At 45.1% G+C, this 13791-nt stretch overlaps 2 protein-coding genes across 2 annotated transcripts; one reads left to right on the top strand and one right to left on the bottom strand.

The window, feature by feature from the left end:
• Positions 1-53: 53 nt before the first annotated feature.
• On the bottom strand, positions 54-6133 carry LOC147187693 (zinc finger FYVE domain-containing protein 1-like). The gene is made up of 12 exons (XM_086100246.1): positions 4842-6133; positions 4531-4774; positions 4041-4301; positions 3760-3974; positions 3583-3689; positions 3232-3340; positions 3068-3165; positions 2736-2853; positions 2472-2642; positions 2108-2288; positions 1921-2034; positions 54-1690 (listed from the first exon to the last, which is right to left on the bottom strand). The coding sequence occupies exons 1-12, from the start codon at positions 5334-5336 to the stop codon at positions 1455-1457; spliced, it is 2349 nt and encodes a 782-aa protein (XP_085956372.1). The 5' UTR covers positions 5337-6133; the 3' UTR covers positions 54-1454.
• Positions 6134-6375: 242 nt separating this feature from the next.
• On the top strand, positions 6376-8895 carry LOC147187694 (phosphatidylinositol N-acetylglucosaminyltransferase subunit H-like). The gene is made up of 4 exons (XM_086100249.1): positions 6376-6980; positions 7398-7607; positions 7689-7772; positions 7846-8895. Exons 1-4 carry the CDS (start codon positions 6804-6806, stop codon positions 7915-7917), a joined length of 543 nt encoding a protein of 180 aa, XP_085956375.1. The 5' UTR covers positions 6376-6803; the 3' UTR covers positions 7918-8895.
• Positions 8896-13791: the final 4896 nt, after the last annotated feature.

The raw sequence follows: 13791 nt of genomic DNA on the forward strand, positions 1-13791 counted from the left end.
TGGAAACTTTTACCCAAGTATGCTTGAGCGAGCAAATCAAAAACGACAAAACATAAAGTGACATGTTTGGTGTTTAATTCATGAGCATGGTGCACTTGTAGCATTGCTTTAACTTTGTATCATGTTCATTTTTTAAAATTTACATACAGTACTTCGTTGCAGTTTTGTGTTTAAAAAAAACCCGCTTTGTCTAACATTCTTAAATTGTTCTTTAAAAAAAAAAGCACATTTTCATCAAATTAAACCCCAGAAAACTCAGGAAATGCCATTCTCGCATTCAAATGTATCCTTGGCAGATGAACTGAGGACATGTCCCTGCCAAAAAAAAAAAAAATAGTAATAATACTTAAAAGGGCATGTCAGAAGAGTGTCAAAATATATTCCAAATCTAAATTATAAATTTCCAGTTTCGATGTAATCGAAGCGAGTCCATTGCACTTTCCCTGTCTTCTCTGCCACGCCTTCGAGCATGCTTGGGGAAAAAAAAAAAAAAAAGGTCCCATTGAAGAGGAAAAAAATAAATCACATAGCACCAGGTCAAGTGAGTAGGGAGGGTGGTCCGTCACAGCACTGTTCATTCCGGCCAGCCACGTTCAGATGATCAGGGCAGGCAGCGTGAGCAGGCGTCTTGGCCTGCAAAAACTCAGGCTAGTCGATCGTCTGGCTCACACTAAAGGGCAAAACTTGTAGTGTGTGTCTGAACTGACACCAGCCCTGGAACTCTTTTCTAGCACACTTTGTATTTGTTTGGATCACTAAAATTTCAAGTCATTTCATGTGCGATGTCGCTCGTGAGTGGTGAGATTTTTGAAGGTCCAGCCTCAACAAAGTCATCTTGCGAATCAGTTCATCCAACGGTGTAAACAAAAAGGTGTTATTTGTGTGTACGTTTGTGTTTTCAATTTCGATTTTGTCACGATTAAGGCTTTTCGATTGATGTCCGCCTTTTTAAAGCTAGCTAACTAAAGGCTTGTGGCGTCAGCGTGGATAGGACGGATTTTTTAATTTATTTTTTTGTATATTGGAATGCATTTACAGTCCAACAATAAACCACGATGGTTGACTTAAAAAAAAAAAAAAAAAGGCCCAAACGCAAGGACAGTAGTCAGCAGGTTGGTTACCAACATATATTAATACTGTGTAATAGTCCAACTTACGACGGACTGTGACAACTAAATTGTGGTTACGGATGACTGTGTGCTTGTCAATGCCCCTTCTCTCAGACCGTGATAAGCAATATAGGAAGACATAGGATGGGGCGACGTGATAGTCCTAACAAGAGTCTCGATCTTCGAGAGCGATTTGTCCAAAACGTGATTCCGTTCTCTCAAGTTCCTTTCATGATATGCAAATTTCATCGACTGACCACAGTTAAAAACAAAAAAATATATCGTCCAAAACCCAACTGGAAGAACCAGAGACAAAAAAGTGGTCCACGTGGTTTTGAAGTCCTGCTAGAGTTCCCCGGACTTCTGGCTGCATACGCTGCAGACCCTCACCGGGTGATCCCAACCCCGGGAGGGGACGGCACGCCGCTCCTCCGAGCAGTCTTTGCACACGCCCTGACCGCAGGCGCGGCAGTGGTGGATGGAGAGGCGAGAGGCCGAGAAGTCCCGCTGGCAGCCGCAGCAGGCCTGGATGTCCTGGTCTGGGACCCAGTACGCGGGACGTGCGGCTTCCTTCACCAGGCCTGGCAGACACGGAGGTTTAGAATACAAGAAGTCTCGGGTTTATGATATCGCTACGTGTTGGTTCGGGGTCGTGCGGTCAACGATCTTTTGTAGCGGCATGACAAAAAAAAACGTTGAAAACGCACTGTTGCGCGCATGTTCGTGTTGTGCGCCATAGGAACCGAACTCCACCGATAACAACTTGTTTCAGTTTCTTGGCCGTTCGTTTTTGTCTTTTTTTTTTTCTCACCGAGCGGTATGTCGATGGCGCCGACGACGGCGCCAAGGGTGTTCTGAACAGCCTCCCCGACTTTCCTTGCGATCAAGGTGCCGCCTTCCTCCTCCAAGGCCGCATCCAGGAGCTCTGGAGCAGACACTCACGCGTCAGCCATCTTCCTGTACATCACGGTGAAAAAGGATGGAACATTTTTGCATACCGGTGGATATTCCTCTGTTCTGGAAGCACCCGTCGCAGACTCGAACGGGTGCCAGCCCCCAGCCTCTCTCGGGGACCGGGCGGGCTTTCGAGGAGCAGGCGTCGCAGAAGCCTTCGCCGCAGGCCCGGCAATGGTGCTTGGTGTCGTTGGCTTGGAAGTCCGCTGCACATTTGTGGCATTTCTGAAAGAAAAATCATGACGTTTATGTAAAAACAACAACATTAACTCATTCAGTACCAGCCAATTCTGGACCAAGTCTGAAAAGACGTTTAAAAACGTCTTTGGGAGTGAATGAGTTAATTAGCTAGGGGGAGCTTGAAATTCAAGTTTGAATGCATGCACCAGGAAAAAAAAATGTACATACCAGGATGAGAGAGTTGGGCGTCCAGTAGGTGGGAGCGATCTGGTCGGTGAGCCAGGAGGTGACCGCCTTGGCCGGCTTGACGCTGAGCTCCGACACCGACTGGGAGATGTACTTGACTCCATCCAGCAGCCTCTGGGCGGCGTTGTGATTGTCTTTCAGAAAGCCGTCCGACTGAAATGAGGACGATCTGTGATCAGTGTCGCAGGCAGAAGTCCTCGCTGGCCAACAAAATGTGCGAACACATTGACTTGAGTACGGCCTCACCCCCGGCCAGATGTGCTGGATCTCGGTTCTGACAACCGTTTCCACCGGGTCCTGGTTTCCATACCAGTACTGCCTGCTTCGATAAATCACTCCACAGTTGGGACACTCGATGACGTATCTAAAAAAAGAAAATATGGATGAAAAAGAAAAGACCGCAGTGAGTAGTGGCCTTTAAAATCATTCTTATCCAAGAAGTACTGGCAAGGGGGAAATCCGCCAACTCTAGCGAATGCCGCTGACTTGACTGGATTTGTTTGTGTGGTTTGGTACGTTGTCAGTATAAAATCACTTTCAATTACACCCAACCCATCAAATTTCCTTCTGTGACTCACCCAGACCAGGCGTAGACGGCCAAACCAAACCATGGCGAGTCGGACGAGGCCGTCGTCTTGGGAACCACGATCACCTCCTTCCCTCCCTCGTAACAGGCCTGGAAAGTTTTAGAAACGTAGTCGCTTGCGTCCTCGTTAAACGCGGCGTGACATGGAACGCTCACCTTGCACGTGTAGATGCGGTTGTCGTACTGCGCTGAGTAGCGGCATTGGCGCTTGGCTTCGTGTGCTGCTCCCTCCTTCAGGTGGTTCATGCTTCTCTTACAGCCTGACCTAAAAATCAACATTCCCTTTAAAATCTTTTGCACTAAAAACATAAATGAAACGACATTCGGTAATCCCCAGCATCTTCATGGCTCACGATGATCAAATTCACCTTTCGCATTGTTTTGCTATGGAACCTGTTTGTGTTTTTTGTGATCTTTCGGAAAGGCCCTAAGGTCCACTATATTGTTTTTGGGTTTTTTTCCTCTACGCCTGTAGCCGTAAACAGTAGCTAACTGTACTGTACATACCCACAACTCAGGCAGATGCAGGAGCAAGTGAAGTACTCATCGGGGAAGAAGGAGTTACTGGTGATGTGTTCATCAGGACTATCGCCACTGAAACGCTCACTCAGCGCCTGAAGAGATCAAGCGGTCATCAATAGCGACATCACCCATTTGGCAGAGGTAACTCGGGTGTCGCCCGACCCGCAAGGCCTTGTAGATGACGCCGGCGGAACGGGGCGAGCGTGTGGCGTTGTTGTCCAGCTGCTGCTCCAGGCTACGCTGCAAGCCAATGAAGTCAGTGGGTGGGTTGTAGGTACGAGTCCCGCGGTACTGGATGGAGCTGAAGGCCTCGGGGAACACAGACAGCTTCCTGAAGCGCTCTTGAAGGAGGCGGTCTGCCGACTCGGACGGCTTGTCTGCAGATTGCAAAAAAAAGTCAACGCCGTGCGTTTCTGGTTGAGGGCCTCCTTTTGGTACTCTACCTGATCCTAAGAGTTTGGTGTGCACAGTCTCGTGGAAGATGATGACGGCAGGGCCCAGGGTGGACAGCGGGACATCCAGGCCGCAGCGCGTGGTGGTCGCCTTCAGCTCCCGGGCGAAGTGCTTCAAGTAGGCCTCTGAGGCGTCGCCCAGGAATTTGAAAAGGTCGTCGCGGAGACGGTCAGCCCGTGTCCGATAAATGACGAGATCCGAGATGGCCAAGACTTTGAGGAGCAGGCGGGTTCGCTGACCTTGACTAGACCCTGAGTCCCCCAAAAAATAAAATAAAATACAGAACTTTGCCTACGCTTCCTTGCACGAGTGTTTTGCAATGTGGGAAGAAAATTGCTTGAAAAGTCTCGATGAAATCTGACAGTTCACAATTCAATCACATCTTGATCCATTGTGGTGGTGTAGCAAGGCAGAAGTTGTCCAAATACGTGTGGACGTAACCAGAAGTGGGTTTCAAAGTCACAAATGTTTGCATCTTACCAGCTCCGAGGAGTCCTTCCGTGTCAATGACAACCACGTGGTGCAGCGGGTCCATGGCAGCCCACACTCCCAACGTGCAAGACTCCTGTGTCGGGGATGTTTTGAACACTTCCCTTCCAAGAAAGAAGGTGTGGTTCAGCGTGTGCGACTTCCCCTCGCCGGTGTTGCCAAAAATGGAGACCACCTTGAGGAGCTCGTCTGCGTCACATCCCAGTCTGTTCACAAACTCTTCCTCGTTCCTCACCTGAAAAAGCTCCTAAGATTAGTCCCTCCCTCCACATCAAACAATAGAGGAATGTCGAGGAACTCACCTGCATTTCCTCTTTTTCGTCCACCAACAGGAAACTGCACACTTTGTCTAGCTGCTCTTTAATGATGTCCAGCTCAGACTCGCCGGAGCTCACGCTGTTCTCTTGGGCACTTTTGGCCTGGGGGTACAGGGTGAGAGGATGCTTCCTCTTGTTCCCACCGCTATGGGTGCGTTTCTGGCAGTCCAAGCACAGGTTTATTTTGCATCCCTGGCAGCGGACGGCCGCTCGCACCCGCCCGGCCGTGACCGAGCCACCGCCGCCGCCGTCCCCTTTGCACGAGTCGCAGAAGGGGACGTGGCCCGGGGCAATGCGAACCCGGTCGTGGTTCCTCATACGTTCCTGCCGGTGGAGCTCCATCTCGCAGCGGGCGCATTGAAGGCTGCTGCACTCGTCACATTCGAAGGAGGCCTCGTCCGACCCACCGCATGCGTAACTCTCTTGGCAGACGAGTGGTGTATTCGTGGTTTTATCTTCGGCGGGACTTTGACTACTCATCGTTGATAATGGAGGACTACACTCGACTATCAGCACACCTTGGCACAATTCCTCAGACCGAGAAAATAGCTCTAATGATCTAAATTAGCACTACAATAATGACTTTTGTCCGGTTTTCATGCACTCTTCTCATAGCTTCGAATCAGAATCTCCTGCGTGTTTTATCCATTTATGTTTGTTTAATCCTTTCTTCGGGTGCTCTCTTGGTCAAGTGGCTAACAGAAATGATTACTCAGGCAACCTTACAAGTATGCAACAAATAACACCAAATTCTACTGTGTGTAACGTGAGCACCTTAATCAAAACAACAGTTTCAAAAAGTAGTCAAATACAGTATATCCATAAAGGTGTGCTTAGATGTTGATCAAAAAATGTTCCAACATCTTTTTAACTCGTTAATAACTAAATGGGTTGATGCCAAGTTGCTAAACGACGTCTACTGTGACCATTGTTATTCATACGCTTGGAGAATATTGCATTAATAATAATTAGCAGTAATTATGTAGGAAAACAACAACCTCCGTGTCAATCGGCTGACCTCGCGGCGGTTACCAGTCCCAGCCGACGACGAATGACTCGACTTGACAAAACTGCCAGCTCGACACAGTTTAAAAAGTGTGCGCTGGCTAATAATAACGTAGCATAGCGCCCCGGTGCCACGCACTAACCTCGGCGATAAAGTTGAATTGCTGTGTCAGACCCCGGGAGGAGAAGATGTTGCTTTTACATCAGCTGATCAGCTTGTTTTTATCCAGGGTTGAGAAGTCAGACAGGGCGCAATGCATACTGGGAAATGTAGGAGAGCAGGATTGATGCTAGGCTCAAACAATCACCGTGTTTGAGTCATTGTTGTGAAATTGAGAATATTTTATTTTATGCTAGTAGTTATTCGTCTTGGTTTGAGTCGTTTTTTTCTGAACGGGTAATATTTAATTTGCATTTAAACACCGTTTACAGTTATTCCCACAATGCTTTGTGTTTTCAGCTATCATGCGTGGTAGCTTCCTACAAGACCCAGCGTACACCGATATAATTATTTATGTTATCTTGTAACGTAGCTTGTCGTCTATTTCCAATTACATTTCGATTCATTACATATTCATATTTTTATTTATTGTTTGTCACCGCTTGGTGAAGTAATTAATAAAAAATACCTAATTGTACAATATTAATAGTCGTTCCGGCGTAGTAGGGATGTCTTGGTGTGAACAACAAATATCAGACGCTCGGCCAGTCTTTCCCTATCAGTCGCCTTTATTTGTCAATAAAATGTCGTAATGTCGTCCTGCCTGGCATTTTAACAACAATCAGTCTATATTAACAATCGTAAAAGTTGTTTTCGCTTGCCTTAGCCCATTTTGGTGGTAAAATGAAACATTCGTTTACTCCTGATGACCTTGGTTGTCAATTGTAGCTTGACGGTAACCGCCTCATTTCAGTCCTAATTGTGTTATTTCTTTGGTGAAAATGGAAGATGAAGCCTATACTGATATTTATGGCAACCCGATATCTCTGGACTGTCAAAAGCACTGCAGCTTTTGCTGGGAGTTTACTGTCAGCTCGCCCAAAATGTCCATCGGCAAGGTGATGGGATACACTTGCGCCGTTTGGCTAGCTGCCTATGCCGTGTTCTTCATCACAGCAGTAAGTAATAAAGTAACATTTAACTATTATCATCACAAAATCGTCTCCAGAAATTGCCTCGCTTATCATTAGTAGAATCCCTGAACTCATATTTCCTCTCTCTTCTGTACTCTCACTCTCTTGGTGCAAGGAACTATGTTGAAGTGGGCGAAGGAGTTTCCTATCCTCAAACTACCGTCTTATCGAAAATGATGGCCTGCTATCCATGTTGTAGGATCTATTGCAAATGTTATACCTTTTTTGGGGGAGATGACAATTCTTATGGGTTTTTGTCGCCGCATAAGAGCTCGGTATTCACGGGGAGCATTGTAATATAACTGAAGTGTCAGTCCCATTACATTGGTCTCGCTCAATACAGTACCAATATCTGTGTGAAAATTAGGATAAATGCACCCACCATCTCCCCTCTACATGTAGAACACAGCTGTGCTGACTGGAGCCATCCTGCTCACCCTGTTGGGAATGATGCTGCATATTCACTTGGTGAAGGTGGACCACGAGTCGGTGCTCGTTATCGGCTCTTTGGGCATCCAGGTATCCTCCAGCTATGCGTCGGGACGGGAGACGAGCACCTTCATTGAGATGAGCCAAGTCAAGGATGTGGTCATCAACGAAGCCATTTATATGGTGATTAAAAACATAGACAAGAGATTTTGTCACATTTTGTGCTTCATGCAACACAAAGCTGAAGTGTCTGTTTTATTACAGCATCAAATCATCTACTACCTTTGCATACTGCTGAAGGACCCCTCAGCTCCTGATGATGTGTCAAGCGTGGTGCCATTGTTTCAGGTAAGAATTGATCAGTTTCTAATCATTAACACTGATCATATTTAATTTGGATTTTGTTTGTTTTGTTTTCCAGAGCTCAAGGCCAAGGCTGAACTGCTTGGTTGAAGTCTACAAAAGCTGTCAGGAGATTCTGTCAAACTGCTGACACCTCACACATACACCGGCCGAGCCTTCTTTATTATATATACTATATTATTTACTAATTTAATCGTAAAAGGGGCATTTTTGCTATTTTCCATCCATCCATCCATTTTCTCATCCGCTTTATCCTCACAAGAGTCGCGGGGCGTGCTGGAGCCTATCCCAGCTGTCTTCAGCCAGCCAATATCAGGGCCTATATATTTCCTCCCTGATGATTAAGTGCATAAATTCACTCACACAGCATTATGTGCCAGCTTTGACATTTTAGCATCAAGATCTGTAAATCAACTTGTAAGTCAACATTTGTTGACTAACTTGGCCTGAATTGTTTTGCGTCCATTCCTGCAGTAGGGGGCAGGATTGCACAACACACACTTACTTGAATCCCTTGAACGAGTTCTAACACTGGGATGTCATTCATGTAGGAAATATAAAACAGTAAAGCTCTATATTTTGTAAATATAAGGAGCAATATTTAGCTTTTGCATCCATTAATATAGATACAATTTTATGAGAATTTTAGACCATATTTATCACCGTCATGTTCTGTTCTTGTGTATCTCCAGCAGGTGACAGAGGAGGGCTTCTCCTCCGGGTACACACTTAATGTTCATGTAATCAAGCCGACTATTTAAGAAGTTCTCTGTCTTAATATTTCTGTTGGAAAATTCGCCTTGTCACAGCTCTGCTTTCAAGAGCCGAATTATTCTAGACGTCTCATCATATTCTCCGTTTTCTGATTCTGCCAAGTTGTCTTCGCTTACCTTTGCAAGTTTTTTTGTTGTTGTTAGTCACGGGTTTTGTATTGTACATTTTGTTGTCCTTTGTCGGCCTTGCGACCTGTTTTTTTTTCTGTCATAAATATTTTTGTTCATTCTTTCCGAGCACACGTTTCTGGAAGTCCAATTCTATTTGGTACTGAAGTTTCCAGAAATCTGATAACCACAATGTGCACATTAAACAATGAGGCATCTTGTCCGTCTGAAGTTTGTTATTTTTTTGGTTTCCATACCTCCATCGTCTTCTCGCCCCTACCACCTGGAGCCCCTTGGGTCCGACCCCCAGTTTTAACCTCGCACGCCCAAAGCTGACAAAACAAGCGACAGGGTGTGACTTTTAATGGCAAAAGATGCTTCAGCCTCATCAAGAGCGGCCTCTGACATTGTTATGGTGCACCCCTTGGAGGTGCGAAACAGCCGGGAACCAGCGGGCCTCAGGCTCCCATTTAAAGGCGGCAACCCGAAGCGTAAATATTAGCTCATGTCAAGTATTTCTCTAGGCGGAGGTGTAAACTGCTAATGATTCATTTAGAACCCAGTTACTTGTACTTTCTACTTGACAATACTTTTCTTGACGTGATTTGGTTTGAAATCGCAATTCCCGCCTCAACCGAGTCCTGAACCTGGACCACGATCGGCCAGCACTCCCCGGACGTGTGAAATTTCAGCGCGAGAAGCGTGTTGTTCAGCGGGTGAGGGGTGCTTTGGCTCCCCGCTGAGTCGGGTGGTGGCACCTCGAACACCTGTAGGGGCCCCAAATTACAAATTACATCCAGCTGGCCCCTACAAAGCGGTCACAGATGACAGTGTTTAAACACTGAGCAAGAATCCCTGAAGGTAAAAAGTGTTTATTTACGAACAATACTGTTTTTTATTCTCAGGCAATTTGTGTCCTAAAGGCTCTACCGTATGTGCTTTTCATTCTTTCTTCACCATGTAAATGTATACAGGCACACCGTTGACACAACACAATCCCTTCGGATGGTGTTAAGTGTCATCGGGATTGTTGCCAGAGGAAGAGTGGAGTCGTGGCTTTTGTCTGAATGTGTCCGCTCTTTAACGGTCCGTGCAGGCAGGTGGAACTCGGTGACAGTTTGGATTTGAATTCGAAAGCGGTCCAATGTGGAGTGAGTTTTTGGCCTAGTCGTACGTACACACACACACACACACACACGATTTCCGCCGGGTGGCATGGAAGAACCGGTCCTGACACGAGACTGCTAGCTTTGTGGGAAGTCACCTGCTGACTGATGGACAGGAAGTAGTAGTTCCACCTTTGCGTATAAAGATGGGATGTGTCATTCCATGTGTACTGTGTTGAGTGACACTCACAGCCCACTTTATTAAGTCTGCATAAGCTCCAATACAACTTCTGCCTTGTTGGGAGTGGTTGACTTACCTGCGCAGTGCCACCTGCAAGACGTGACGGAAGCGAGACGCCTCCCGTCAGACCAGCTGGCAGCAGATAAGATGACAGGAGACTAACCGGTTCTGCTCGTCATCGGTGAAGAAAGAGGGGGTTGGGGGGGGCAGTAGAGCCCTTACAACAACAAACATTGGACAAAATACAATTGTTCATAAGTTATATGAAGATATAGCACTTCGCATTATGTTTGTTGTGTTCAATGATCCTCAAGCTTTTTCTTTCCTTGACCTTTTAGGAAGCCGATGACGTCTTACCTGAACGTCGTCACGTGCCAGATGACTCACGCTATGCATGTTCTCGACAATGTAATCAGATAATGATGAGGAAAAGCAATTTCCTGTTTGTGCAGCACCATTAAGGCAAGTGCCTATGCAATGTCAATTAACAGAACTCTGATTCATTTATTTAAAAAAAAAAAAGAAACTCAGAGCAATCGATTGACTTGATTATGCAATGAAGGCCACATTCTAACATCACTTAGTCATGTAGAAGTACACCACGTCTTCTTCACTGGGGAATGCTGGGCAGTGTTTAGTGTTAAATAACATGCATTAAGTTTCATGACTATAAAGTGTTCCTTTTATTTGTTGAACAAACCACAACCATCTCACCTTGAGCATAAGCGGTAATCAGGTTTATACAAATACTGCACAGTTCTGAGCAACTTCAGTACTGACTTTGGTATTGGTACTACTTTCCTAAGGTAAATAGTGTACTATTTGCATCTCTTATGAAAGGGTTGCTTGTTCTTTACATATTACAACATTTTGACAAGGCCGTTAAAGGATAGTTTATTCATATTTTCATTGTGAATAAGCCCATAAATTAAGCATACCAGTCTCAACTGTAGGTACACCTGCTTTGGATATATATTACAAAAGGAGTATCAAGGAATAGCATAGCAATTCATGGCAGAGTTTTTGAGTACTTAAAAAAAAAAGTATCCCAAAAATGGCTAAAAAATTGACAATGAGCCCGACTGATAAATTACGGTACATCAGAACAATCCCTGAATGCCTTGTCAGCATCTTCTAGTTCCTCTCAACAATTTTTTAAAAAGTTGCCAAAATACCCAACAATATTCATTCTATCCTGTGCTGCTCTTCAAAAAAGGTAAAAAAACAAAAACATAACTGAACATAGGTTATCTTTGTGGTTGTAGCTGGCTGGGCCTCTTATTGAGAGCTGTTGTTGACATAATGTTACTACCTAAAAGGGATAAAATATTAAAAATGGCTCACAGGTAAATGCAATAAAACCTAAAAGCTACGACATGACATCATCCAAATCGTCATCCTTGAATGGTATCGATAACCCTACCCCCTCCTCCAAACATGAACACACTCATGCGAGAGTGACACAAACTGGCTGAACGAGATGATTTATTGTGTTCTGAGTAAAGCGGACAGCGCAGCAACAGTCACACTCGATGTGAGAGCAAGTCCAGACACACCTTATTTACACAAGAGCTCCGAAGCCATCACACGGCATCGGCTGATTATGTTGACCGGAATGCTCCTGATGTTGCTAAAACATTCACATTGATAGTCTCCGTTGGACCATGTCAATGTATCATCATTAACAGTATCGCGATACTTGTAATATCATATCATATCACTATTCCCATCTACACTTTCAGGAACATTGTGTGATTCCCCTCTCCCACCCTCGCCTGCTGATGCCACCACTGTGAGAACACCTCATCCCCTTAATTCCCACACGTAGACACACCTCAATCAACCTTTTGGCATCCGGGAAAAAAAGCCCCAAAACTCAACTGTCACAAATCCCCGCTGAATCACGAGTATCATCAGAATAATTTTTATCGATCAAGTATGGTAGAAATGCACAAGGAATTTTTGTCCTGGTAGTTGGAGTCACTCTTGTACCCCCCACAGACCAAAATAAAAAAAAATACAGAACATGAACACAAATATACAAAGTACAGTGAGTCATTAGCAATATGGTGATACACTACAGCAATACTGTACTGATGGGGCTGTTGATTCCTATGGCACCACTTGCTGGTCTGGAGTGCCTCAAGGTTCCATTCTTGGTCTTTTTAATATTATTATATCTTTTTCTTGGAGAAATCCTCTGAAAACACGGCATCTCTTTTTATTTTTATGCAGATGATGCATAAATTGAAATGCCATTCAAGTGACAAAATGCATACTTTGCAATACCACTTAGAGAGTGTCGAGATGAAATAAAGGTGTTTATTTTTGAGTGATAAAAAGACAGAGGGCATCGTGACTCAAATGTCAAGAAGAGAAAATTAATTCCTCTAATAAATGTTAAGTAGAAATTATGTTGCCTCCGGACGCTGTCAGTCAAGGACATATCTCAGTGACTCAACACCGAAACTGACAGTTTGCTTGCAAAAAATGATGGCAACACCAACAGATTAGCATTATTTTTTTCTCTTTGTCTTGTGAGCCAAAATTTGCCGCTTGAGTGAAGTAGGTGGAAAAAAACCCAGAGCAATTAAGGCACTCTACCGAGGTCTGCAGTCAATATTGCAGTTTAAGTCTTTTTATTCAACAGGCAAAGACACAAACATGAAATGAGAACACTTGCAAGGAGCTGCTGTGGGCCACAACTCACGACTAGCTGCTCACATGCTGACTAACTGGCCAACCTGACTCTTGTTGACGCTACTCACTTTTTTGTTGTTGTTATTAAAACGACTTAACCCAAATTTTTTAACGGCTTCTTCGGTCATGGAACGAAATATTTTCTCGGACACAGATCAGCTACAGTATTAAACCTTTCAGGTGGTGGGATTTGTGTTTCGCGGCGATAACAATGGCCAATTTTGAAAGGCATTAAGAACCACAGAGCCAGGCAGACCTGTCGGTGCACCTGCTGATTACCAGGCCTGCCTGCTTGCCAAGCATTTCACTCAAGTGAAACTGGCTGACTGCCAGAGGACGACTCAGTGAATGACTCCTGATGCAAAAACCTGGAAAAGCCTGGGAAAAGAACCAGCTCCCGGTGTGAAAAACAGATGACTAACCCATGAGAAGGAGAGTTGATCTGGGTCTCTGAGAACCAAAAACTGGTCCAACAACAACAAGGCCCTCTCGCTTGTTTGAACACATCATTCAAAAGTTGAGAATTTTCCCCTTTTGATGTTTGGCAAGAGCATCTGTGCTTTGAACAGAAGACCATAAAAATGACTTAAGCCCCATAAATAATAATAAGTCAATTTGTGAAGAGGAGTCTGACAGCTAGTCTTGACCCTCCGAGGTTCAGCACACCGCTGACCCGCACGTCAACCCTGCACGCCCCTCACTGTGCACGCCTTATCGTTAGCATTATCCACACTTAAAAGTGCCCTCTACACGAAAAATGTTCCATGTCGAGAACAGTTCTTGTCAAGTCCTCGATGGAGATGAAGCAACACAAGCAAAACTAGCCAGGGTGTGCATGTCTTGATTCTCATTTCGGGACCTGTCCGGTAGCAGTCGTTCAAAGCTGCCTCGTAACCGCGTGATGGATGCTTGACTCTAATGACAAACAGACCGCTGACGTATTGCTGTGTCGTCATCCCCCCCCCCCCCCCCGTTCGACCTGTTCACAGCAAATGTGCAGCAGATCACAAAAAAGTGAATGTTTGAAAACGTGTTGCTGAGTGGACGTCCCAACCGAAATCCGCAGCCTTCATGTG

The sequence above is a fragment of the Hippocampus guttulatus genome, chromosome 20 (genome assembly GCF_054856545.1).
Source record: "Hippocampus guttulatus isolate MCC_2025c chromosome 20, RoL_Hgut_1.0, whole genome shotgun sequence".
Classification (NCBI taxonomy): domain Eukaryota; kingdom Metazoa; phylum Chordata; class Actinopteri; order Syngnathiformes; family Syngnathidae; genus Hippocampus; species Hippocampus guttulatus.